This window comes from Sceloporus occidentalis, unplaced genomic scaffold (assembly GCF_023333645.1).
Source record: "Sceloporus occidentalis isolate IW3139 unplaced genomic scaffold, rSceOcc1.0.p SCAF_5, whole genome shotgun sequence".
NCBI classification, from domain to species: Eukaryota; Metazoa; Chordata; class Lepidosauria; order Squamata; family Phrynosomatidae; genus Sceloporus; species Sceloporus occidentalis.
Window position 1 is genome coordinate 141,778,944 of NW_028316985.1, and position 27,661 is coordinate 141,806,604.

Below are 27,661 nucleotides of genomic sequence, written 5' to 3' on the forward strand. Positions count from 1 at the left end.
TAAATCCCATTGTGTTAATGAGTTTACTCTAGTTGAGGGCAGTAATTGGATTCAGGCTTCATTGTGTACTGGACTGGGCAATTGTGTTTAATCCCAAACCTGCTTCTTCATATATACTGCAACTTGGGATGTGATAAAACTTTGCTTTGTATATGTGAGTAAAAACCTCCAGGCATTGCAGCTGTGCTCTAATAACCAAATAGAAAGAATTATTTTGTCCATATATCAAAACAATTAAAGATACTGGCTATCTATTTTTCTTTGGAAACATGTCCCACTGAACTCCATAAGATCTATTTCTAATGCACAGGATTGGGTACATCTGTGCTTTTCTTGCCCCAAATCAACACAGGTAAGTGTGAATGCAATAATTAATAAAAATAGGACACTGGAAATGGTATTACACCTTTATTTGTTTGTCACGTGCATATGTATTTAGATCAATATCTGTTTAGGCAATGTTACCATAGTCTTGCTGTAAATTCCAGACTTTATCCAGAAGGCAATATGAACTTCAACAATTCAAAAGCAATTAATCCATTAAAAAAGTAGTTAAACTGCAATTCTGTCAACTTGGTAATGTCTTGGCTTTTATTATATGTGGCTGAATACTTAGCAGTTTGAAATTAATTTTTATAGAACTAGAAATTTCACTTAGCTAGAAGAAACAAAATGGACAATTTAATATGCTAGTGGTCATGGAGGAATGCCTAATCTTTTTTCAAGTACTGTAATTCTTCATAAATGATTGTAAACTATTTTGTTTTTCTCTTTTTGGACAATGGGTACTAAACTTTATTTATTCTTTTTCTCCCAAGCCAAGGCCCCCTGTCATCTATTAAAGCAGCAATCAAGAGAAGTAAGTACACTTTTAGACTGCTTTATCTACCTTTTGAGAAGGCATATAACTTTCATGATTGCAGGAAATTAGACAAATGTTTATAGCTACATTAAGCAGACTGTAAATTCATTTATTTTGCAGTGTGGTAAGCCACATTTTGTAGATATTGATAAGCTGTTGCTAAACTAACATTTTTCTTATCTCCATTTTGTGCTGTATGTGTCTCAAATTCCAGAATTCTTTTGTAATTCTATTTGAGATAATCCTCCTTCATGAAATAGTCAACAACAAAACATCGTATTATCTGATTTGTTTTTAAATTGAATTTTATGACATTTACATTCAAACTATGTAGGTAAATTGGATATAATCTTCACTTCAATACACTGGTGGTGCATAATCTAATAATACTAATACACAAAGTCAGTAAATCATAATTTTATTCTAATAGCCATTATACAAATATATTACATATATAATACTTTACACAAAGCTTTGAATAAATAAAAAAATGTGATCTCCTAACTGTTTAAATAAGAGTAGCAATACAGAAATGGGTCCTTTTAGAAATATGTTATATATTACTTCTCTATTTCCTTTATATAGTATATATTTTTACCCCAAACAAGTTAATCCACATAACAATGACTGCATTTATTCATTGTTCAGTGTTCTGTGAGAACAAAGCTCAGCTGGCACTTCACCTTCTATCCTTCTCTATAGCATGGGTGCAAGAAGGAGATCAGAAGCTCCTATTTCCACTGTGGGCAATTTAGTGCACTGTTTGATTCCTAAAATAGGATTCATCATATGTATAGTTTACAGAACAGGGCCATTTTTCTGAACCATGGTCTGAAGTGGCTTTCCCCCCACAATTAAACATAGAAGATTATCGCACCGGGGTTAAAACATTCCCCAGTGCGTTCAAACGTGCCCACGCATGGGTGCGCACGGAGCGTGATGGGAACATGATGGGAATGCGATGGGGCCCAGAACATCAGTTTACTGCACACCGTAATGCCACCTTTGCCGCCGGGCGTTCCCATCGCGTTCCCATTGAGTTCCAGGGGACGCCATTTCTGGGAATGCTTTGAAACAGTTCCCAGAAATGGCACCCTCTGGAACTCAATGGGAACGCCCGGCGGCAAAGGCGGCATTCCGGTGTGCAGTAAACTCGCATTTTGGGCCCCATCATGTTCCCGTCACGCTCTGTCCGCGCCCCCGTTAGAACGCACCGGGGAACATTTTAACCCCGGTGCGATAATCTTCATAGTTAAGATTTAACCATAGTTTATGAGGATGTTTGGATGACAGAGCAAGTTCTGCTGTGTCATCCGTGTTGGAGTATTAGCATCAATGCTTGTATGCAGCTCTGTGTTTCCTTGAGAAGGGGTGATGTCTTCCACATAGGAACAGTGATGCATAGCTCTATAGTCCTTTGATCAGTGTGACTGTTGGAAGAGGTCACTTCCCCATAGCCTTCCCTTTCTGGAGGTCAATAAACTTTAATGCCCTTTGTTCACTCTCTTCCTCTCTCTGCTCTCACCATGCGTGGATGCATAATCCAGACCAGGGGTAGGCAACCTTTTTGAGCCGGGGGCCAGGTTGCTGTCCCTCAGACAACTGGGGAGCCGAAGCCGGGGGTGGAGCTTCCACCCTCCGGGGGTGGAGCTGCACACAGGGGGTGGAGCTTCCACCCTCTGGGGCGGAGCCGCATGCCAGGGCGGAGCTTCCACTATCGGGGGGCAGAGGCACATGTCAGGGGTGGAGTTTCCACCCTCCGGGGACGGAGCCGCATAATAACAATATTTGCAAGAAGCTACTAGGCAATGCCATAACACAGGAAAAATGCATGCCACTGTCTCAAACCACAAATGCACAGGTAGTATAACCCCCCTCCCCCAATGAACAAACCTCTCACCTGGCTCAGTGGCTGTGGCTCTCTCTCTCTCTCTCCTCCCTCTCTTTTTCTCCCTTCCTTCCTCCCTCCCTCTCACTCCCACCCTCTCTCTCTCTCTCTTTCCTCCCCTCCCTCCCTCTCTCCTCTCCCTCCCACCCTCCCACCCTTTCTCTCTCTCTCTCTCTCCCTCTCTCCCTCCCCCTCCCCCTCCCTCTCCCTCTCTCTCCTCCCCTCCCTCCCTCTCTCTCTCTCTGCCTCCTCCTCCTTCCCCCCCACTCCTCCATTTATAGGAGGGAGGGCGGAGCCAGGAGGGAGGTGGGCGGAGTCAGGAGGGAGGTGGGCAGCGCCCATTGGGACATTAGGAAAATGCAACTGTTCCTCACCATTTTCACTCCCATTTCAAAAACTGTTTCCAAAGTCTCCCAATATTTATTTCAGCTTTTCTTTTCCCTGCCCCAAAAGTACATGGTTATGTGGAATTCCCTTTCTCTTTCCACCCATTTTTTTGTTCCACTAAATAAGTTATTGCCTTTTACTAACCATATTTTGCATGTTCCACAAATTTCCTGTTAACTATTTCAATCATATCAAAGTAAATTTTCCCCAGCTATTTTGTTTATGATGAGTAGATTGGACTCTATTTAATTATAATGTCTCTTTAAGCACCTGATGAATCTTGAGAAGTAGTAGGGATTATTTGCATCAAATGTCCAGGGAGATACTGTGTAAACTATCCCTGTTATCAACACAAGGAAGTAAAATGAGTATACTGGAGACCCATATTGTGTTGCAAACTCTCCTCAGATGTTGATCATTCTCCCATAATGTTATAACTGAACAGTCCCAAAGAATGGGCAACCTATAATTTAAAATGACATGATGAGAGATTGAAGGAAAGATAACTTTCTATTGTGTGATTCAAAGTAGTATTAAGAGCTGAAGGGACAGAGGGGGGAAAGACAGTGCCTTGGTTTGCAAATAGAAGTGGTTTTAATAAAGGCACAGAGTTCTTTGGATCATGGCCAGTTTTCTGGGAGCATGCCCTGTAGGGTATGAGTACTTATACAATCACCAAGGAATAGATCAGCATTTAAGACACATCTTGAATCTTTAGCTTTTATCTCTCTGTATCAATGCCAGCTAGGCTGTAGGGCAAAGAGAGAGAGAGAGAGAGAGAGAGAAACTGACTTTACAAGCATCAGAGTATAAGATTGTAGGACAGGATAAAAGAAATGTGTTTAAATCCTTCTTTAAATCCAGGAATGCCTCAGCCTGAGAAAAGGCCAACAGGAGAAGCTCTAATACGAAACTTAAAACCTACTAAAACAATGAAGAGATGGATAGAACATGTTGCAGATAAAACTAAAAACAGGATTTTCATGTTGTACAGGCCTGTACAATGTGATACTTAAGAGTAGCAGAAACCACATATGATAAGCAATATGGAATAATCTGGAGGGATCAATTTTTTTTTACTAGGAATTCATTAAAGCAGGAATGAGCAACTGTGGCATCCAAAACTTAATAGTTTGCAACTCCACAGTCCCTCAAATTGGCTCTATAGTTAAGAATGATGGAAGTTGTAGTGCAGAAATATATAAAGGGCCATCATTTCCCTATTATAAAGCATAAAGAACTGAGGCAGATTAATTCTTCTTTTTAAAATAAAAACATGCTGATTTTTAAATAAAAACCAGGAATGAATTTATTCTAAATTGTAGAAGAGACATATAAAACCATTGCTGGAGTTTACCTTGTGGGGGAAAATACTGTGATATTTCTGTGTGACTAACCTTGAATCTTTACTATTCGCACTGTTTGTTCTTTTTCCTTCCCCTTTCTCTTCCTCTGCTGTAACCCCTTCTTTTTTTCCTTCAGCACTCATGAATAGTGCACATCAAATATGCCCCGTGGAAGAGGTATGTCTCTGCTATCCTTTCCCGGCTGGTGCTTTACTGATTTCTACTATGAATCCACAATGGTGTAATTGGGGTACTTTGTTTCTGCACTAGAAAACAAGATCACCTTGCTGCAGGAATACTCCTCCTGGTTTAATTGCTTATTGTTTTAATTATGTAAGACAAATGTGAAAGGTTACATTCAAATAAAAGTTTAATAATGCTAATAAAAATATACTGAGTGGAGGCTATATTGGACTCATTCTGCTTAATGAAAATGCTTTAAAAATCTAACTACCTAACATAAACATAATTGTTTAATATTGGTAATGGTGCCTGAAGTCTATTAGGACTTCCCATGGAATCAGTGCAGTACTAATTGGAAGTGTCCATCCCAGCGCTCTGCTTGTTTTTGGAGAACATGATAAGCATTAGGAAGGGCCTCATAAGAACAAAGCAAGTGGATGGAACCATCACTGTTTTGCTCCACATTTTTTTAATTTGCAAGAATATATTTTGACAGAAGCATTAAAAAGAACTGCAAACTACATAACAGAGATGCCTGATTTTGAAAAAAGTGCACCATTTATTTATTTAGAAGAAATTCCATTGGCACATATGTTTGCATGCACATAGATTTTCTTTCTATTTTCTGATGAATGATCTATCCTGTAAGCTTACTTGGTCTCATCCAGATGTTGTGTCTTCATTGCTACTAACCTGCTTGTTCAAGACATAGACTTATGTGTTAATATTGTGTTGCCAACCAATTTTGGATTTCTCTATTTCATGTTCTCTTCTGAACAGTAAAATATACCTTGTGAGAATTTTAAAATCCCAGTCACAAAGAAATGTCCTTCAACAACTGAAACTCAAGAACTAGCTTCTAGAAATATCCTGTGCATTTAATTTAGTTATCGCTGCTTTTAATGAACAGTTTTGCTGATAATCAGATTTTGTCAACAATAATTTATTTTCAATGACGGGGCAAAAATTTGGGAATTGATATGTAAGATTTGTATTAGTATTAGTCCAAATTTAACTTCCCTGCCCCTCTTTCCCCCTTTAAACTAGCTTCTCGGACATCTGGCCATAGTGAACAACAGAGAGACAGAAGGTATGATGGGATCATTGCTGTTTTATTCATTTTTCTGCTAATTTAAGAATTAATATCTAACAGAGCTATCATTATCATTTTTTTTTATATCAAATTCATTTATATCCCATCTTTTATCTAGTGAGCAAAGGGTGGTATATATGACTTTCCTCCCCACTTATTCTTTAGAATAATCCTGTGAAATAAATTGGACTAAGAGGGAGTGGCTGGCACAAGCTTATCCAGTACTTTTCATGACTGAGTGGAGACTTGATCCTGGATGTCGTAAACCTCATTTCAACTCTCTAGTTACTACACCACAATACTGGCTCACATTTGGTCCCATTTTATATGTACTCACATTTTATTCCCCCCCCCTTTTTTTTTTTGTTTTTTGTTTCCCAAACATATTTTGAGGCAAAATGATCTGGTTTGCTTGATGTGTATAACATTTATTTTTAAAACCATTTTTCCTCCAGCAGAGAATACACTGGTCTAAAATGGTGAAAGAATGCTTCACTGTAAAATGGAAGACTTCGTGTCTCTACAGACTGGCAAGAAATGCCGGCATCAGGATGGAGTGGAGGCATGGGGACTGTACAGCACATGCCCCGACTTCACCCCAATGCTGGTGTCACACCACCCACCCAATCACGTGCCAGGTGGCATCACACTATTTCTTTGGTGCAGCGTTTAGATGCACTGCACTGTGGCAAGGGTGGTCTAAAAAGGAGTGGCATTTTGCTGTTTCTTTTAGAGCAGCAAACTGCTGGATCGGGGCTGTAGCATGTGGTTGCTGCAGCCCAGATCTGGTGCTAAAAGGGCCAGCAGGATGCCGCTCTATCAGGGCTGTCTGTAGAGCCCTCAGTTCCTTTCTTATGCTTTCTTTAAAGCTCCCCACAGTTCAGAACATGTTGGCTGCTTTTTCATGCATGCTTTGCAAAACTTTTGTTCCATATTAATAACTTGGAATTAACCAAGAAGAACTCCACCTGTTCCTAAATGTGCCAGTTGGCAAGCATACATTAAAAAGATTGTGGAAGAATAGCTTTTTTAATTCACCATTTTCATCTGCAAATAAAAAAGTGTGTCAAGAGGCAAATAATGAGCATTCACATGCCATGACTGTATTACTGTAGCTCACATTTTTTCCTGATTTTCTTTTCAGCCATTGCTCTCTTCTGCTTTCTGTTAACTTTTTAAAAAGTGTTCTCACATTCAAGTCTTAATTTCAAACCATTTCAGATCACCATTATTTCTGTATGTCCTAATATAAAACATTTTTGAATGTAAGACTTCTACATTATTACAATAGAAATAGCTCTAACTTTAACTATCAAGCATTAATCCTCTGGAATCCTGAAGTTTGTAGTTTGTTGAGGCACTGAAACATTCTAACTGAGAGTTCTGATTAAATTCCCGTCCCTAAACTGCTAATCCCAGGAATTCATAGGACAGAAATATAGCAATTAGTGGAGTAAAAGTGCTTTAATTACATACAGTGAATGTGCTCCTGATGTTTTGCAAATGATGGAAAGTGTTGTCTAGTAAACAGAAATCAAGAAAATTCAGGAAGTCAGACAATATTTACCTTTCCTGTCTACAAGTAGTTCAGTAGTTAAGGATATAACCTTGGTGTATATTTGTATTGTTTCCCCTTTCAGACGCCCTGAAATCACAATAGTTGCAGCTGAGCCACTTGGGCCATCCTCCTGGTTTCCAGGTGGAAATCATGTCCCTCAACAGGGGCTAGTATTTCAATCATCTCACACCCAGGCTATTTGGAGAACAAGTGAGCTTGTTCCAGCAGAGGTGAGGAAACAGGTTTGATTTTAATGTACATGGTACAATATGGTGATAACTGTCTTTCTTTAATCATTGTAATGAACAAACGGCATGGAAGAAAATTCTGTACTTCCAGAAATGTTGCAGTTACAATATACGGTTGCCCCTCCTAACTCATGGATCTGAGATCCACGAACTTGAATATCCCTGGAGAGGCAACCTCGGCTATCTTCAGTGGCATGTGTGCACAGGGGCGTGCCCCATTCAAGCCTATGGGGCTTGAATCTGCACAAGCCTCTGTTTTTTTGCGAAGGTTCCATAACGGATCCCCCATGAAAACAGAGGGCCAACTGTACTATGTCTTCTATAATTCAGCATAACATTTTTGTTTTGCAGCCTCCTTCATATGAGCAGGTAATCAAAGAAATCAATCAAGTACAAGTCAACACAACCAGCAACAATAATGCTGCCACCGCTGCTTATTCTAGACGTACTGCTACATCTTCAACACAGACTGACTTTCCAGAAGAGATAATCAAAAGTTTGCCAAGCGTAAATGTGAAAAATAATCTGCATGCTCTTTCTGAATGCAAAAGCACTCCAGGTATTTTGTTTTTGATTATTAAAAGCAATCTGTGCTGGCTAAAAAAAGGGAGGGGGTCTTTTCATGCATATATTATGTGTTATGAGCTTGTGTTACATTGTTCTCTAGTTCATGGGCTGAACACTAGTATTGGTTTTTTGAGTCCTGTCTAAATTTCATACAATTTGCAACTTTTCTTTTTAGTGCAAAACCTGAAAGAGAGGAGTAACATTTTAACTGGAAAATTTTAAAATTTTAACATTCTTGAATGTGGAAATAATAAGAAAAAAACTGTGACTACAGGGGTGAGGAAAGTGTGGCCCACAGGCTGCATGCAGCCTCTGGAGCCCACTTTTATGGCTTCAGGTCACCCCGCCCCAGTAGTCCTGCAAGGCTCCCTGAGCTGAAAATTTTTGTGCACAATTTTTGGGTGAAAGTTGCATGAAATCAAATGCAAATCCTTCCCAAATGCCTACATACAGCAAAACTTTCCACCCAAAGCTCTGACCATTCCCCCAGTCCCTCTCAAGATTCTGCTCAAAATGTTTCTAAATGCCCCCAAAGTTTATTAACTAGAAAATGTTATTCTTCACATAAATACAAATTAACATCATTCCTACACATTAGTTTCATATTGAAATGTGGCTTTATTGCACACTCACACCCCCCCCCCCAAAAAAGTAGCAGTTACAGGCAACTGTATGACTTGTAAACATGTTAATTGCAAGATCTGAATTAAATTTAAATATGGGTAAAAACAGTAATTCTGAAGGAAAAAGTATATATTTTTTGTTTTTATAACATGCATATGTGGCAACAAGAATTATTTTAGGGGCTGTATACATGGGCCAAAAGGCCTGTTCCCCATCCCCGGCTACCATTGACTTGTTCAGATGATGCAGGCCAGCAACCCCAGCTAGGAAGAGGTAGCCTGGGTGGCATTTTAGTGGATCCAGCCAAACCTGTACCCAACTGGCCCTTAGGCTGTTTTTAAACTCCTTATAGGACCCAGTCACAGCCTGTGTTATTGAAAGGGGGCACCTGGTCATGTGGGTAAAGACAGGTTTCCTGTTTGGGGGGGGGTGCAAGGAAAATGGCGGCAGTGGCTCCACATCACAGCCCTGGGTAGATGTCTGGACACTCACCCATCAATACACCATCCCAGATAAGTGCCAGGAGTGGGAATGGGCTAGATCTGCAGGCAGAATATGTTGGATTAGCCTGTTTCATCCTGCCCATACATTTACATCCTTAGACATCTTATTCCTTCTATGGCTGCATCCACACTGCAGAAATAATCCAGGCTGACACTGTGCTAACTACAATAGCTTAATGCTATGGAATCCTGGGATATGTACTTTGTTGTGGCCCGAGAGCTCTCTGACAGAGAAGACTAAATGGCTCACAAAACTCCAGTTCCCATAATTCCATAGCATTGAGGCATGGCAGTTAAAATGCTATCAACCTAGATTATTTCTGCAATGTGGATGCACCCTATATATGAGCAAGAAAATGTGGATTTTTAAAAAGCTGATGCTTGCATTCTACATTTTTTTATCAGATTCTGTTAAAAAATCTTTTTTAAAAAAACTGTTCCTTGACTGCAGATCCTGCATTGAGCAAAAGGTTGGACTATATGATCTCTCATACATAATTCTGTGATTCTATGATTAATTTGGGGGGCAATGTTCAGTCATAAAAAATTGATTAGCCTAACTTAGGCTAAGGAATGAAATGTTGCAATCTTAAGGAAAGCATGATTTGAAACATCTCTTGAATTTTTTTAATAGCTGTCCAAATTCCTCGCATGCCACCTAGACCTTCATCATCTCTGCTGAATAGCAATCATTCTATAAATGCAGAACTCCTAGTTGTTTTAGAAGACCAGTCTTGTCAGGAGAAGCCTAATGCTGTGATATATCCTGTTCCAAAACCAAGATCAAAAGGCAATCTGAAACCTATTGTTGCAGATATTCAAAATAATATACAAGGCAATCAAGTAGAAACAAGGCAGTCAGAGACTGAAAAGGATACACCCTCAATTCACTTTGTCTCACTACTAGATGACAACTTTTGGGACAGTCACATGGTGATGGAAAATATGGATACAGACAAGAGCCAAAGTAGTATAGTATCCCGCATTAAAGCCTTTGAGATGCAAACTAATATGGAAACTTCAGGATTAACAAAGAAGCCAGAAGTATCTCCACGTTCATTAGGCCCCAAACCTGTAGTGAGTGCAAAAAAACCTGTAGTGGCACCAAAGCCAGGGGCTAACAGAACTTCAGGTGAATGGGACTCATGGACGGAAACCAAACTAAAGACCATTTCCCAGGAGAGGCCCCTTCCGCTTCAGGGCACTGGGAGCAACATTATAACCAAGCCTGAATTGCCAAAGAAACCTAAACCAGTCATTGTAAAAAGCAGCAGTAATGGTCTACTCAATTCAGGAACCAAATCAGCTTCAGAAAATAGTGAAGGACAGAGAAAGTCTCCTGTTCCTACTCCTAGACCAGTTGTTGCCAGGAAATCTGTCTCTTTTGAAAATCCTGTTCTTCCTTTACTTCCACTGAAACCAGTAAGTGCTACTCCCAGGCTTTCCGTAGCTGCTCAAACAAGTGCCTTTAGATCCCTGGTGGAGACACCCACAAGTGGTCCCTCAACAACCTCAGTGCAGAGTACATCATCTGCAGAGGGAGACCTGATCAGCTTTGATGATGAAGTTTTACCTGTTAACTCAGTTGGGATGCTTCAAGAACTAACACGGTCAGAATCAGGTGAGCTTTAAAAAAGTGGAAAGAACTTGGTGTACAGATTATATAAAATAAATTATCATGGTTTTATAGTGACATCACTATGTGTGAAAAAAATATCAAATGAAGGTTGATATATATTCTTATGTGGCCTATACAGGAGTGTTTATGTGTAATGAAGTAAGTAAGTGGCAGGTGTTGCAGGGCTGCATTGCCCCCATGGCACCTTCTAGGGCAGAGCTGAGCAACTTTGCGAGGGTCATGAACTGCATTAGCTCCCTGAAATACCTTGGCGGACTCCACCCCACAAAAAATATTAGTGTTATTTTGCATTCAAATGACTCCAAATCCTCTTTAAAGGTAATAACCAACACTGTGTACCTTGCCCAGAAACTAACCTCTCTCCCCCTCCCCCCCAATGTAATGGCAATGTTACTTACCTTTGCTCTAATCACCAGAAGAATTAATCTCCTTCACCTGATAAAGGTAATACCTAGTACAGTAGGTTTGGGGAGGAGCTATTGTCATGGCAATGGTGTCACAGTTTTGACAAAATAGCAATTGTGAATATGGAACAGTTACCTAGATTTACACATCCATAATTGTTTTCAGAGCCAGTGTGGTATTGTGGTTTGAATGTTAGACTATGACTCTGGAGACCAGGGTTCAACTCCCAGCTTGGCATGTCACACTGTCTCAGCATCAGAGGATGGCAATGGCAAATCCCCAAAGAAACTTGCCAAGAAAACCCCATGATAGGGTTGCCATAAGTATAAATATGGCCTTAGGGTGGTCATAACTCAGAAATGACTTGAAAGCACACAATAACAACAGCAGCAAACTGTTTTGTATTCAAGACTGCTACTTTTTTATGATTGTGATACTATTGCTACAATCATAAATTCCCCCACCCCAAACATCAGCTACCTGGGGAGCCTTTCTTCCAGCAATTGTGGCATGGGTGAATGGCATTTCCATTAAGTCTAAGGAGGGGTCAAGACAAAATAGGTTAATTAGTTAAGTGTATTTAATGAAGCAGCTGATAAAAGAATCCTGCTTATAATAATATGAGGCAATGTGTTAATACAGGAAGAACAATATATAAATTACTGTTTGCTATCTAATATTTGGATTCTAGAGATGTTAGTGCAGGAATTGTAGCCATATCAATGTTTGAGGTTAGTAAATTTGTGTTAACTAAAATAGTGCCATTACATGTTATTGAAAGAGGATTATTCAAGTTATTAGAACAGTGGGAGGTCATAAATTGAAAGAAATATTGTCATTATATTTGACTATTTTTATATGCTTTTGTCAAATCTACTGGTCTACTCTATTGAAGTACTGATTTTCCTGTTACGAGATCCATGGGTCATCTTAAGCCTTGGTTAATTTAGCTATACGAAAGAATGATACCAAGTATTCAGTTAAATAACTGCACAATTTATGTATGGAGTTCAAAGAGCAGACATTGCTCTGGCTGTGTAATTGTGATTGATTCAACAAGCTATGTTGAGGGAAGCTACAGAGTGTTATAGAAAGCCTTCCTCTTTGCTATTTATCATATTTTTTTTAAAAAAAATTGAATTTTCAGGCTGCTTTTGAATTGATACATGAGATCTCTGATACCTTCCAATGTGAATCATGAGGTGCCAGATGAATTGTGTGTTTTAGAAGATTTCTGAACTCAGACACAAAAAATAAACAAACAAAAATCCCTCCACTTTATGTAATTCTGCTGGATTCACTGCTTCTGAGAAAGTCTGCAATGTCTCTTCCTCTTACAGTTTCTGCATGCACAATAAAAACCTGAACATTGGGGTGAGAATACTTGCTGGACCAAGATTTTGTTTTGTTACCTTGCAGGCTGGGGAGAAGGAGGTGAAAGTCCCAATTCTGCAGCTTTGAATACCATTTTTGATCTTGGCCAAAGTGGTAAAGCACCCAAAATACAATTCAGAGAAGAATAAGCAGGCTTGTAAGCCATAGAATGGTGTGAACAAAAATGTGTGAAATGCTGTGCATGGAATGGTTGGCTGGAATCCTAGCTAAACCTAAGTTAGGAGAGAGGGTAGTATGCAACAGGTCCCACTGGTAGTACTTTCTCTCACCAATCCAGCACTTTGGATGAGAATGACACAAGCAAAAGCAATGAAGTTTAAACTGCATCTCTTAGCAAGAGATTCATCATACACAAAATGGTTTTAGTTCAAATGGGAAAGTAAATAATAAGTGATCAGGGCATTAGACATTAATTTATAAAGTTCAGAATTGTCTACTAGGATAACCACTGAGATTGGATAAGACTTTGCAGTCAAGATGTCTTTAGAATTACATTAATGTGATTCACATTTCTGTCACATAGAATTATTATTTTTGGCATATGAGGCACCATTCTCTTAATGATTAATGTTTCTGATGCTTACTCTTGTGCATTTTTTTATTTTTCTTAGATCTTCTCAACTTGATTTCTAAACCTGAGCCTGCAAAAGAACATGTAGCTCAACCAGCTGTTGTCAGGAAGCCAACTGTAATCCGAATCCCATCTAAACCAGCAAAAGGTATAGATTCTAGTGTTCAATATATTTTTCAGCTGTATTTTGGAAAGTATTACATCGATGAATCAAATACAGTAAATCTGCCGTGGGGGAGGGGGGAGAAATGTATACAGCCATTTATCCTTTTCAAAGCAGACTAAAAGAAGCAATTATCAGTAAGTGTCCTGTTTTGCCCTTGGGAGATAGACAAACTCACAGCTGGAAACAGCAGTCTCTCAAACAGGAACAGAGAGAAAGTGAGAGTGTAGGTCACCAAAGGGTTTGTAGCAAAAGCAGTGGTTGTTTAAACTAGTCCAGGTCCTTCACAAGTCAGCAGTCCATCCAGTAAAGCCATCCAAAGGTTAATCCAAACAAATAGTCTGAGTCCAAACAGAGTTCAAGGCAACAGGTATTCAACCCAGGAAGGAGATACCAGCATGGCTTTCTTCCAGGATAGATGGTTTCAACCATGCTGAACTGAGGAAGGTGCTGGGATATTTATAGTCCATTTGAGTCTTGCAGATTTTACTTAACTTCTTACTTAAACACTGAGAACACTGGCAACTTCCCTTTTCCTGGCATCTCTTTGTGAGGGTAGGCACTGGTAAGTCTGGTTCTTCATTTGAGTGCTAATGTGTGATTGTAATGGAACCTTGTTCCTGTGGCTGTCGGGAACTTAGCCCCTTTGCTTGCTGCAGGTTCACCTCCTGGGCCTGCTCACATTGCTGCAGCCCTGGCATATCTCCTGGGCTCCAAGCCTCTCTATCAGAGCCTTCAAACTCAGAGGACAAGCAGTGCATGACTATTTCTTCTTACCATACACTTGGGACAACCTTGTGATTATACAAGACCTAATTCTCCAAGACTCTTTGTAAAGCATCATTAAGTGATTGGGTATACTTTATATTATAGAGACTGTGAACAATGTATCACCCTAAAAATTCCACAGCTTCTCTGCTGTCTTTTATAAGGTTCATGTATTGTAATAAGAAATCCTCTAATTGAAATAACAACATAAATTTAATACTATAAACCAATAATATCAGTGTAAGAGGTTAAATTGTCGTCTAGCTATGTCTTAGAGACTGCTAGTATCTAAGACCATACTCATAGCAATTAGATAAAAGACTAAACTGCAAAGGTTTCTTTTCTATCACCAAATTTATTCCAATGACACACATGTGCTTTGTTCTTGGTTTTTTTTTCTGACACTCACATATTCCTAGAAATAGACAAACATGCTGGCCAGGGTGAAAGATTTATGATTACCAACAGGCATTCTTATTCTATTTAATTGATAAATTCCATTTTTTTCTTTTAATGTTTTTGTTCTATAGTTGTTGCAAATGTCAATTTTTTTCCAGCTTTAAATGAAGTTGCAGAAAGTCCTCCTCCACTTCCTACAGAGAAACCAATTGGGAACACATCTGGCATTTCAGCTGGAAAACCAAACAATATCATAACTACCAAAAAAGTGGTATGTTTAAATTCATTCTCCTTTGTTGGAAGATGTCCTTTACACCTAAGATAACATAAAAATAATAATGAAGCCATATCTTTAAACTATTTTTGTTTAATGAAGTTCTTCGTGGTCTTTTGGTAGCCATCTGCTGTGAATGCTATAGCTATAAATTTTCAGCTTCAAGCCAGGGGTTATATTAGACAGCCCATCACTCTGTGATGCCTTTTTAGTTTAATTTATCTTGAACAATGCTTACAGTTATGCTGGATCAGCAATTTCCATGTTGTGTATTCTCCTAACACTTTAACTAGTGTAAATAATTCTGCCATACCTTTACATTGAGAACATAAGATGAGTCATGCTGGATCAAATAAACACTTATCTAGTTCAGCATTCTGTTCACTCAATGGCTGACCACCTGCTTAAAGAAAGCCCACACCAATACACTAGTGCAACCACACCCACATAACAGTCACCAGGCACTGACATATAGTGGCACACTGCCTTTGATATGGGGAATCAAATAAAGCCAACTGGACTGGTAGCCGTTGATGAATGTTTATGTTCTGCTCCCTTATTAACATCTGACAGCCATTATTACATCTTGTAGCAGTGCTTTTCACAGTAATTTTATGTCGAGTAAAGAAATACTGTACATCCTTTTCTCTGTTTTAAATCATTATGCTTCAGTGAATGACCCTTGTTTTTTGTATGAAAGAGAGAGAAAAAAGCTTCTCCCTGACCATTTTCTTTTCTCCGTGCATGATTTTATACACCTCTGTCACGTCTTGCTTACTTTGTCAATATGCTAAACAGCCTCAAGCACCTTATTGGAGTTGTTCCACATGCTTGAGCATTCCTGGTTTACACTTGTCAGCCCTAGTATACAGGGGCAGATCTCAAAGGAGATGGTTCATTGTAATTTTTCACACTTTTTGGATCAAACTGAGAATGTAAAAAGTGTATCCCTCTTCAGCAAAGCCTGCATGGGGACTATGAGCAAGGATCACTACCACTGACATCTGTGTACTAAGTTGGGTGGGCTCTTAGTTGAACCTTTTTCTTGCTACTGGCCACTGAAAACAGCTCTGAGCAGTAAGAGTAATGGAACAACAAAGCCATCCTTTGAATCCTGTTTCCATTGCTCTCAATGTATTCTTATTGAAGAGTGATGTTAGATCACAAGCACCAGGGAGAGATTAACAAAGTTCTGCAGGTGCTGTTTGTACTGCTTCTTCCACCATGCCTCAATATCTTGAGGTCTCTTACCAAAGCCCTACAAATCTGAAGTGAGCCCTGAGTTCTGATTTGACGGCAAAAACACAGGATGTCAGCTATTGGATAGGGGAAACCTAGATATATAAGGTTGTGCTGGAAAAGCACAGTTCAGACATCTGTAATTTCTTCCAATAGTTCAACAGATGCAGTCATTTTATCCTAATTTTAATCTGTAACATGATTTATATGCAGAAATTATTATTATTATTATTATTATTATTATTATTATTTAGCTTTATTTATAAAGTCCTGTACATTTACACAGCGCTGTACATACAGTCAATTAAAATAGAGAAAATAAACCTGCCTATGGCATACATTCTGCAAAAATAATGAAACATAATACTTATTAATGAATTTTAATATTCAAACAATAAAATATAGCAGGCAACAAATTAAAATAACATTGGATAACAATCATGTAATTGTCATCTTTGTCTAGGAAGAATGCTCCTCAGTCTGTTTTCCCCTCCTTCCTTCTCTCCTGTATGCCACAGACATGGGGCTTAGTAGCCATTTCTTTAGTAGGAAAGAATTTGGATTAGAATTATAGAATTGTAAAGTTGGAAGAGACTACAAGGGCAATCCAGTTCAACCCCCCTGCCATGCAGGAACTCTCAATCAAAGCATCCCCGACAGATGGCCATCCAGCCTCTGCTTAAAGACTTCCAAAGAAGGAGACTCCACTACACTCTAAGGGAGTGTGTTCCACTGTTGAACAGCCCTTACTGTCAGGAAGTTCCTTCTAATGTTGAGGTGGAAACTTTTATCCTGTAGCTTGCATCCATTGTTCTGGGTCCTGTTCTCTGGAGCAACAGAAAACAAGCCTGCTCCCTCAATATGACATCCCTTCAAATATTTAAACAGGCCAATGGGGCTTGAATATTGAAGATTTTTTGTTTTGGTGAGGCGGTCCCCATAAAAACAGAGGTGCCACTGTACAAAGAACAGTTGCTTAAATGCTTTCGCTCATTTCATTTGCCGTCTGTGAACGGGTGAGAGATGCAGCCTCCAGAGCCACAGAAATGAAGGGCCGACTGTAGTTGCACCCTGTGCACATTCATGGGGGTTAGAAATCTAAATCTTTCTATTTATGCTACAAAAGCATAACTTACATTCTTTGGGAATCCTAAGGGTCTGAACTTTGATTTAACACACACACATTCACACGCACATACATATAAATGGAACATCAACACTTTCTAAATGTAGAGTAGGCAGAACTGTCATAGCTATGGAAGTTTCAAGACATGCAATCATAGGAATTCTGCTGGAAGCAGAGGAAGTGGGTATTGTTGTGGTTTTCTCTGATTCTTCCTGTAGACCACAGGATGACTTTCCCAGCTGCTTTGACAGGTTGGAGAACCCAGCCAAAAGCACAGCTTCACAAGTGTACTCCCAAACATACCCCTTTTTATGTCAAGCATGTTTCAAGTGAAAAAGACTTTTTCAATTTTGAAATGCATTGGGGATAAAAGAAGGGAATATGTATGGGAATATACTGCACAGCTGTTCTTTTCTTCTGATTATATCTTTACAGCTGTAATAGTAACCTTTTTCAGTATGATGATTTACAAGCCCTCTGGCAAGTTCCTAGCAAATATGAGCTACTTTCTCCTCAAAGTACCTGACAAACTTATCACAACTGGTAACCAGAGTCTCCACTGCTGGTTTCTCTGAGCCTTATCTCACCACTTGAAATAACTCTGCTGAGTGGCATGTTGAAAATGTAATAGAAGAGGCATAGTATGACTTTTTCTTTTAACCATTTTTTTTGCCAGTCTCACTGGACTGTGGAATGCCCTGTTCAGAACTGGACTGTGGAATTCCCTTTCTATGATAGTCAGGCAGATCTTTTTATTCAGGCAGGTCTCCAGCAACTAACTTGGTCTGAATGGAGGTGCTGGATTTTAAATGTTTTATTGTTGTTTATTAACAGGCCTTTTAAAAGTATTTTAATGGATGCTTTAATTTAATATGTAATTAAATATAATGTCTTGTATAATGTTTTACTGAGATGTTTTAAAATAAAGTCGGCCCTTGCAATCCACAGGAGATTTATTCCAGGATCTCCCCCACCCCCACCCCCTTTGGATAGCAAAAAACATGGATGCTCAAATCCATTGTTTTCAATGATGTGCATGAATGGCCACTTGCACACATGTCCATTTAAAAATCCGATGCTTGCCGTCCATGGCAACTCAAATCCACGGATAGGAAGTCCGCAGCTGGCGAAGGCACACTGGATTGTGAGCCCCCTTTTGTCCCAACCCTGGGAGAAAAGATATGGTGTAAATAAACTAAATATATAATTGAGGAGAGTATCCCTCTTGTGAGGAAAGGAAGCAAGCAGCGTTTTATATTGTTTTTTTTATTAAATTAATCTTGCTGAAAATCTAAAATGTCTCTTATAAATAGTAAACAGCTTTATATCCCATAATAGGAGTCTGAGTATTCCAATTCATCACAGTTGTACAAGAATCAACCTTTCATGCCTCCAAGGTGAGTAAAATATTCATGTCAATAACAGTATGGAATAGAAGTTGTAAGAATAAACTAATTGTGTTACTACCAATTTGTTAAGACAAGTTTTTTTGTAGAGTTGATGTTGTTACATCACATGTCATAGTCTATTAATTTCAGTGATAAAGCATTTACTTTTTGTAATCTTAGCCCTTCCTTTTCATTGGCCTGTTCCTTTCTGTTTTGTCTGGAGATACCTTATGTCTGTTTGTTTGATTGACTGTTGGAATTATATACTGCCTTTCTCCAAAAAACTGAGGCTCAGGGCAGACTCTAGCTTTAAAAATGGGGGCAGATTTTTTTAAAGATTAAAAATAGATATAAAGGTAATGTAAAGGTATTTCCTGTTTACAAGGTTGTCAAGTCGTGTCAGACCATAGGGGGTGGTGCTCATCTCCATTACTAAGATGAAGAGCCAGCATTGTCAGACTACGCTGTGATCATGTGGCCAGTATGATTGCACAGAACGCTATTTTGTCTATCCAACTTTTGGCTTGGGAAGATAGCAGGACTAATTATACTCTGGGCTGGAATAGTTCATACTGTCTCTTTTAACAGCTAGGCATTACTGCACATTTAATGTACATTTCATGACCATTTAGTTATGCAAGTGATCTGGTAGACTCCTGAAAACAAAACCGTACAGGCAGTCTTATTTCATATGGGAAGCAACCCTGAGTTTTAACCTAACCAGCAGAACTGCTCTATTTGAGAAGGATTGTGCTGCAGCCTGCCACCCTTGCCACAGCTGTGTGGGAATCTGTTTCAGTCAAAGGGGTTTATCTCCAGGATAGTGTTTGTATGATTCCATTACCAAAGAGCTATTAAAATGTTTGTGTAATATAGATATTGAGCCTTAGGCAAGTTTTGTAATGCTTTACTCTATAGAAAAGAGATTGTTGAGCCTGCCAACAAGTAAGTGTACAGTAAATTGGAAATTATATTCTTACACTACTTTTCTTACACAGCTGTACTATATTAGACATCTTAAACTTATCATGGTACTGGAAAAGTCCAGTCTAACTTAGCAAGAAAACAGAACTTTTTTTTCATTTCAGAAATCTAGTTACAATAGCACTCATCTCTAGAGCAGGGGTCCCCTAACTTTGCTCTTGAAGAGATTGTGGACTTCCTTAAAGGGCACAGTTTGGGGACCACTGCTCTAAAGCATTGTTTCAGCAAGCTTCAGTTAATCTCAAAGGAGATGATTCATCATTAGTGCTGTTTAAGTACCTTGCAGAAGTATTCATGCCCCTTTGACTTGTTGTGTTACTCTGTAACTGAAATGCATTTAATTAGAATTGTTAGCACTTGTACACAAGATACTCAATAGTGTGAAGGTGAAAATTGTGTTATTAGTACATAAACATTAAACAAAAACAAATGGGCACTTGTTGAATACACAAGTATTCAGCATCTTGCTATGTCATGCTTAAATAAGCTCTGCCTCCAGAAGTTACATAAATAATTGAATAGAGTCTACCTGTGAGCAGTTCCAGTGCCACATAATCACAGATTAAATACACATCTTTCTCGCAGTCCCCAGAGTTGTTGGAGAGCATATCTAGTCAGACAGCATTATGAAGACCAAGCATCTATCCAAACAAATCCAAGATCAAGTTGTACAAAAGTGCTAATTGAGTTATAAAGAAATATTCCCTGGAACACTGGTAAATTCATTATCACAAAATAGAAAGTATGTGGTTCAAATTTTAACTGTATCTAGACAAGGCCTCCCAAAATGCAGTGACCAGATGAGGGCATTAGTCAGAGAATCAGCTAAGATGCAAATGGTAACTCAGAAGGAACTAGACTATCAGAAGAGATGGGATGAGCTTTATGGAAGAGTGACAAGAAGAAAGCCATTCATCGGACAGACTCATATCAAAGCCCATTTAAAGTTTGCAAAAAGGCAATGTAGGAGACACAGCAAACTTGACTTGATGAAACCAAAACTGAACTTTTTGACTTTGGCACAAAACACTACTTGTAGTGCAAAGCCAACCTGCTTATTACCCAGAGAGTGCCAGTGAAGCACTCCCCACAGGAACTGAGAATCTGGTCAGGATTTAGAACAGGATGAATGAAGCCAAATACAGGACAGTTGTAGAGGAAAATCTGTTTCAGTCTTCAAGGAACCTGGAACTGGTGCAGAAGATCACTTCCAGTGGAGTAATGAGCCTGGCATCAGCCTACCTAATACTGGAATAGTTTAAAAACAAGAAATTGAATATCTTAGTATGTCTGCCCAAAATCCAGACCCCAAGCTGATTGAGAATCTGTGGCAAGAGTTGAAAGCTGCTGTTCACCTATGGTCCCCGTCCAACTTGACAAAACTGGAGCAATTTTGCCAAGAAAAACGGCAAAAATAGTAGAACCCCAAGTGTGCAAAGATGATGGAAACCTATCCAAGAAGATTCACAGCTGTAATTGCTGGCAAAGGTACTTCTAATGAATATTGACTCACGAGGATGATTACTATACAAATACCAATTTGGTTGTCATTTTGTTTACTTAACTTTTGTGTCATAATAAAAATACTTTGCACCTTGTTAAGTATCTTGTGTACATTTAGTGATAACAATGCCAATGAAATCCATTTGAGTGTCAGGTTATAAACAACAAAATGTGGGAAAATTAAGGGGTAAATACTTCTGCTTGACAATATTTGAAATGTGGTCTTGGAGGTGTGTTCTTGGATACCACGGACTGCTAAAAGGACTAATAAATGGATCCTAGAGCAAATCAAGTGTGAACTAGAAGCCAAGATGAGGAAACTGAAACTGTCATACTTTGGACACATCATAAGACAGCATGATGTTGTTCTGTGCCTTCAAGATGTTTCTGACTTATGGTGACCCTAAGGCAACTGTCATGGGGTTTTCTTGAAAAGATTTGTTCAGAGGAGGTTTGCCTTTGCCTCCCTTTGAGCCTAGAGCATGTGAATAGTCTAAGGTCACCGAGTGGGTTTCCATGACCAAGTGGAGGTTCAAATCAAAGTCATAGTTGTTCAAATCACTACATAAAGCTGAGTCTCCAAAGACATGACTCACTAGAAAATACCTTAATACATTGAAAGATAGAAGGCATTTGGAAAAGAGGAAGATGGAATTACAGATGGATAGACTCCATGACTCTGAAAGGCTCAGCTCAAACACCACACATCTTCAAGAATCTTGAAAGAAACAGAATGTCTGCCATCATCCATATTTTGCATTTATGGTGGGCAAAGTTACAGCAGCTTTCCCAAAATAGATTATTTTCAGATGTGACTACTGCCTCTGACATCATTTCCCAAACAGTTGGGGAAGACTGATACTTAGTATGGAGGTAAGGATCCAGGTAATGTAGAAAGCACTGGGTTGTTTTTTTAAAGGTTGCTTTTCAAGCATAATACACTCTGAGTTGCAGAGGACAAGCATGTCCAATCCTGATGTCACCTCTATTATAATAATAACCAACACATAAATTGGTTGAGATGAGTTTTCTCATTCTACCAAAAGGCAAGTTTGAACACTATCCATGGTTTTCTCTCTATAATTCAGCTACCATTTTCAGCTTTGTCTTTTTATTATGAATATTTGTAAATAAAAGAATGCTTAAGTAGGGAAAATGTTACTTTCAAAAAGAATGAAGCTGTATAATATGCTGGTGGGGTGATCAAAGACAGTTCTAGACACATATTGTAAAAACATTCTGTTGAACTCATCTTACAATCCCTTTACATTCTAACTAGCTGATTCAACAAGACGTTAGTCAAAACAGCTTGGACTTGGTACATCCAATGCCTTTGACAAGATTAGACAAAAATCTTTAATGATGGCCTGCTTTACTATGGTAACTGATTGTAATTAAAATTTGTCAGTAGAAGTGGACTTCTCTATTTGGGAAAATAGGCTGCAATTGATTCTGCCCCTTCCCGATGGCTTTTGTTTTTTCTTATAATATTTTTGTAAACAACTAAATGACCTGTTTTGTGTCATTGTACTTCTTACATATCTTTAGGCCAAGTGAGGGAAAAATGGTGCCAGCTAGACCTCCTCCACCTAAGGGTGCGCCAGGAAGACCACCACCACCAAAGTCCACCAAGTCCTCATCACAAACTGGCAGATTTTCTCGTTCAGCATCAGACATGGCTCTCCACAAGAAATCCAGTCTGTTTGGATTAGAAGTCAAGCATACAAAGAGTGATGTCATTAAAAATCTTGACCCAGCTTTACCTCCTCGACCTAAACCAGGTCATCCTCTGTATAATAAGTACATGGTGAGTTGGATAGCAGCATATTTTTGTTTATTCCAGTTCTGATTTTAAAAGAAACTTATCAGTCACATTTATTTTAAATATGTTAAAAGTTTAAGATCAGTTATGTTTGAGATAAAAGACAAGGAAAGGTTTTAGATAAGCTCCAGACATTGCTTCAGACAGCAGTGATAATATCTAACCAGAAAGCTATTCAAATATTTTTACTCCTGTTCGAGGCTATTGGGCTTTTGCCAGTTTGGTGTTATGGTGGCCAAGTTGTCCTTGTTGATGCTGCTAGCATTTGCAGACTAATAGCAGTTGCACAAGGATAGGTCCATACTGATAGCAGAACTTAATTTGAGCCAGGTTTAACAATCATATAGCTACAGAGGCTTTCCCCATTCCATAAATTAATTCCTGGAACTTTTCAAGTTGGATTGGATTCCTGTAAATTATCATTCTTTCCCCATCCAGAAATATATAAAAGTGAAAAGAATTGATTTCTTGTTAAAGGGCTTGGCTTCCAGGCAAGCTTAAGCCATGGAGATCTCATTTTGCAAATGAAGCACTGAAGTTAACTAATCTTGGTGTCAGACCCATATGCATGGCTCTGTCGTGATGATATGATGGCATGATGATATAGTGTTATGATAACATGCTGATTTATTGAAAGCATGATACTAATCATATTTGAATCCAAGCGTGGGAAATGATGGGAGTGGGCAGATGGCCAGCGGTGAGAAGGATTGTGGTTTTATGTCTCTCCTTGCAGCAGATCTGGGCTGTAAACAAGGGATGCTCTCCTTCCTTAAGTGTGATTGAATGATAATACAAGAAAGGGAAGAGGGAACATGAAATATTGCTTTGATCTGGATCAAAGGCCAGAGATCGTGGCCAGGGAGGGGGCTGGATGATGGAAATTCTTATGTTAAGGCCTGAGGGGGAAAATCTTCAGTTCCAACAAAAACCCTGAAAGGGTGACTACTGTCTCAATACATGGAATAAAAGTATTTTATATTCTATCACAACGAGATGTTTTCCTGGTTATTGGGAGCTGAGTTCGCTGGTCCTGACACTTGGGGACTGATTACATACCCAAACCCTAATTCATTATACATTTGTATTCTCAAAGTACACTTCTAAATTCTTGCAGAAATCTGAATGCAAATGAAGAAGCTGATCTGTTTCCTTGTTCTTGTTTTGTTTCTTCACAATCTATAACAAAACATTAAGATGACTAGCAGTTTGACCAAAAAATCATTTTGACTGCTATACTTAATAGATTAATTTGTTTTAAGCTTCCTGTGCCCCATGGAATTGCCAAGGAAGATATTCCTCTCCAAAATACTGGACATCTCTCTTGCAAGGTAAACCTGTTGTCTGTAGTTGTGAATATCTGAGTACATGCTCATGCATGATTTTAAATTGTGAATCTTCTTATTATTATTTTTTCAACTTCAAAGCAAGGAGATGTGCTTGTGCTGGTGGACAAGGTTGACAACAGTTGTGTTGAGTGTCAAAAGGGAAAAGAAAAAGGCAAGGTTCAGTTGTCCCAAATGCAGATAATAACTCCACTGGATGACAGTTTAAAAAGCAAACAGAAGGTATGAATTTCATGTATTTATCAAACAGTACATATTAAAAATAGAGAATAATTACATTTTTAAGATACAGAAAGAGTATATAGGTGCAAGATACAGATATGACCCAGGGCCCTTCCAATGTCCCTGAAGCTTATCCCTACTGAAGAAAAGGTGGGAGAAAACAGCTATTTTATCTAAAGGTAGAAGACACCCCCTTACATGGTGTTTTACCCAAATCCTCCCCTCTTGTACAGAATCAGAATTTGGCCTTCAGCCCCATCCACTTTATTTTGTTTAAACAGTGGGATATTTTCATCTGATGCATAGACTTCTACAAGTTGCTTACTCTTGATATACAATATAGAGCAGTAGTGGCCCCTGAGTTTCTATTGGAGTTTCGCAAGATTGCAGAAAAGAAAGAAACAACTGTAGTGAATGGGCACAGATATGGTACTAGTCCCTAGCACACCAGAAAAAAAATAGTTACTGGCCCTACATATCAGATAACATATCCATGGGTAGCCATGTTGCCCATGTAGCAAAGTACATCTAAAATTCACAAAACAGTGATACCTTTATCAGACCAACCAAAATGCACAAAACACATGTTGCAAGCTCTCGAAGCTCCACTGGCTTCTTCATCTGGGAAAGATGTTAAAAATCATACCGGGGGGGGGGGGGGGGGGGCGGATGCCAAAGTTAGTTATAAGCCTGCATTTTGTCAAGATATAGCTATTCTCAGTTCAGGTGATATGGAGGGACATTCTTGCAAGGATGCCTCTCTTTCTTCTGGCCATATGGGTACTCTAGGAAATAAAAATTAAGTTCCATTAGCAAGATAAAAAGAGATGCTCCTCTTGAAATCCAGGTTGCCTCCATCCTTTGTAAAGCTATGTGCTTCTTTGTTAGGCAGAACACCACTGAATTTCTAAAGAAGTCCTTTACTCATTAGGAAATATTTTTAGGTGCTGGTTAGATAAAACTGAGAAGCGCTGATATAGAAAGTTCTTCCATAAGAACTCCATATTTTTATACATTTCTGCAGTGCCTAATATAGTGTATTCGGCCTTTCATATCCATGGGGATTCCATTTGGGACCCCTCATGGATAACAAAAAATACAACATAATTTTCTTGGTATAGTATGGGACTGTTTGACATGTTGTCATTTTGGATGACATATATGATATGAAGCCCTTATCTATCAGTCTTAAAAAGATAAGCATGGATTGTGTGTTTTGAAATATTTTGCTCAATTTCCCCAAGAGGACTTAGTTTCACTGGTGCTCTTGTAGCTGATTTTAAAAGTTCTCAAATAAGAAAAAAGCTTAGGTAGGCACACATTTCATTTAAGGTAAGAAAGCAGCTTCATGCAGTTTTCAAAGAGGTGATTTTCTTTTTGCTGAGACATGTACTAGGCTGGTTTAAGACCATTGATTTTCAGTGAGATCAGGCAGCATTAAAACCCAGATTAGCTGAGAAAAAGAATCAGACCCTGCATTTTATGTCCAATAGCTTCTTTTAATGTGTCATTTAGCAACGTAATTCAGTGAAGGATGTATTTCGATCAGTGATGGGTGTTCCAAACCAAAATTAGGTTTCCCAACAAATTATAGCTTCAAGCATCATAATTTCTAAATCTGCTGTTTTTCAAGGGTTCAGACAATATGTGGAATGTTTCTGATCCAAGTGCTCCTCATGCAGTAGTGCTGCATAATTTTATAGCAGGTGAGTACAGATATATGACAACTATATGTTTAAAGATATTTAAATTCTGCTTTCTTTTCTAAGCATGCTTTATAGATGTTAGTTTACTTTCTGAACTCTTGATTAATCTGATTCTTTCAGCAATCCATGGGAGTTTTGATCTCAGATTGTACTGCATGACAGAGCTGGTGTGGTTCTAAAATACAGCTTGTCCAAGAACAGTAATATAATTGAGACATATTCTCTTCATAGTTTTCTGATCACTGTCATAATTGATTTATAAACTAGTCAGGCGACGCTAACAATGTTACTACAAGGCTGCAGTGCAACAGTTTAAAAAGTCAGTTTGTATGTGCAAGGCTTCTGAAAGATTGGTTGCAGAGGAGTATGATGGTAAATGTATATTAGTATATGGTAGGACAGAAAAAGGCAGGAGCTTTCCTTTGATCCTTTCCAAAGTATAGTCCCCTCTGTCCATTCTGAATAATGGCCAATTTCCATTTTTATTTTGAAACAGGACTTCTCTAATGTGGTATATATGTTTTTGAACAAGCACCAGTCCTAATACTGATTCTTAGAGGGCCCCATTGCTTACATTCTTCTATTCTGATTACTGGTCATAACTGCTAAATTTTCTTAAAAGACTTTGGGAAGGGGTTCAGTTAAAAAGCTTTTAGAAATTCAAGTAAGCTCTGTCTGCTCGATCACCAAAAATTTCTGTGTCCATTTAAATAATCATGGTGACTTGAATTTTGAGAAAGAAGTAAAAAAGTGAGTTTGGCATCCTTCTTTTTAAGAGTCCTGTGACACATGTGAGGTAAATTTCAAATGCAGTCTTTAGTGCTTTGCAGTGAATAAAGTAAATGATAACCAGTCCAGTTCAAAATAGCAATATTCAAACTTGCCAGGCATATCAGATCTGCTCAGATAAATTTTGCCTGTGGTGGTCTGAGCATTGGACTGTGGCTCTGAGACCAGGGTTTGAGTCCCAGCTTGGTGTGTAAACCCACTGGGTGACCTTGGGCAAGTCACATTCTCTCAACTTCAGTGGATGGTGATGGCAATGGTAAACTCCCTCTGAAGAAATTTGCCAAGAAAACCCTGTGATAGGTCTTAAGTCGTAAATGACTTACGTAAATGACAACAAACAGAAGCAAAAGCAATGTCCTGAAAAGAAGAGCAGGGAGATTTAAGTTGTACGTGATATGGCAACCTCAGGTGCCTTCGGGAATAGGGCAGTGCATCATTCCCCACTAATAGTCAAAAACTGATAGAAGCTGCAAGCTGCTTAAATTAGCTTAAACTGGGCCCAAATGTCTTGGAGGGTTTTGAAAAGGTGCATAAAGAGCCCCCCCCCTTTTTTTTTTTTTTTACTAATACAATCCTACAAAATAAATCCCCTGTCATGTGTTACAGGCTGGCCACTGAGTATGATATATAAGTATTATGTCACAGAATAAAGATAAGTAGGAA

At 38.8% G+C, this 27,661-nt stretch overlaps 1 protein-coding gene across 4 annotated transcripts in view; it reads left to right on the forward strand.

The window, feature by feature from the left end:
* Positions 1–27,661, forward strand: part of SH3D19 (SH3 domain containing 19) — an 83,216-nt gene that overhangs the window by 33,602 nt on the left and 21,953 nt on the right. For 3 of the 4 annotated variants that reach the window (XM_089525688.1, XM_089525689.1, XM_089525690.1), the window contains 13 exons: positions 819–859; positions 4,620–4,660; positions 5,714–5,756; positions 7,400–7,547; positions 7,917–8,124; positions 9,894–10,880; positions 13,310–13,417; positions 14,758–14,870; positions 18,577–18,635; positions 22,662–22,920; positions 24,198–24,266; positions 24,363–24,503; positions 26,137–26,209. In XM_089525688.1, the coding sequence (XP_089381814.1) occupies positions 4,645–4,660; positions 5,714–5,756; positions 7,400–7,547; positions 7,917–8,124; positions 9,894–10,880; positions 13,310–13,417; positions 14,758–14,870; positions 18,577–18,635; positions 22,662–22,920; positions 24,198–24,266; positions 24,363–24,503; positions 26,137–26,209 (2,224 nt within the window). In that variant the 5' untranslated portion in view covers positions 819–859; positions 4,620–4,644. The remainder of the gene's footprint in view (positions 1–818; positions 860–4,619; positions 4,661–5,713; positions 5,757–7,399; positions 7,548–7,916; positions 8,125–9,893; positions 10,881–13,309; positions 13,418–14,757; positions 14,871–18,576; positions 18,636–22,661; positions 22,921–24,197; positions 24,267–24,362; positions 24,504–26,136; positions 26,210–27,661) is intronic. The other variant, XM_089525692.1, reaches the window with a different exon arrangement.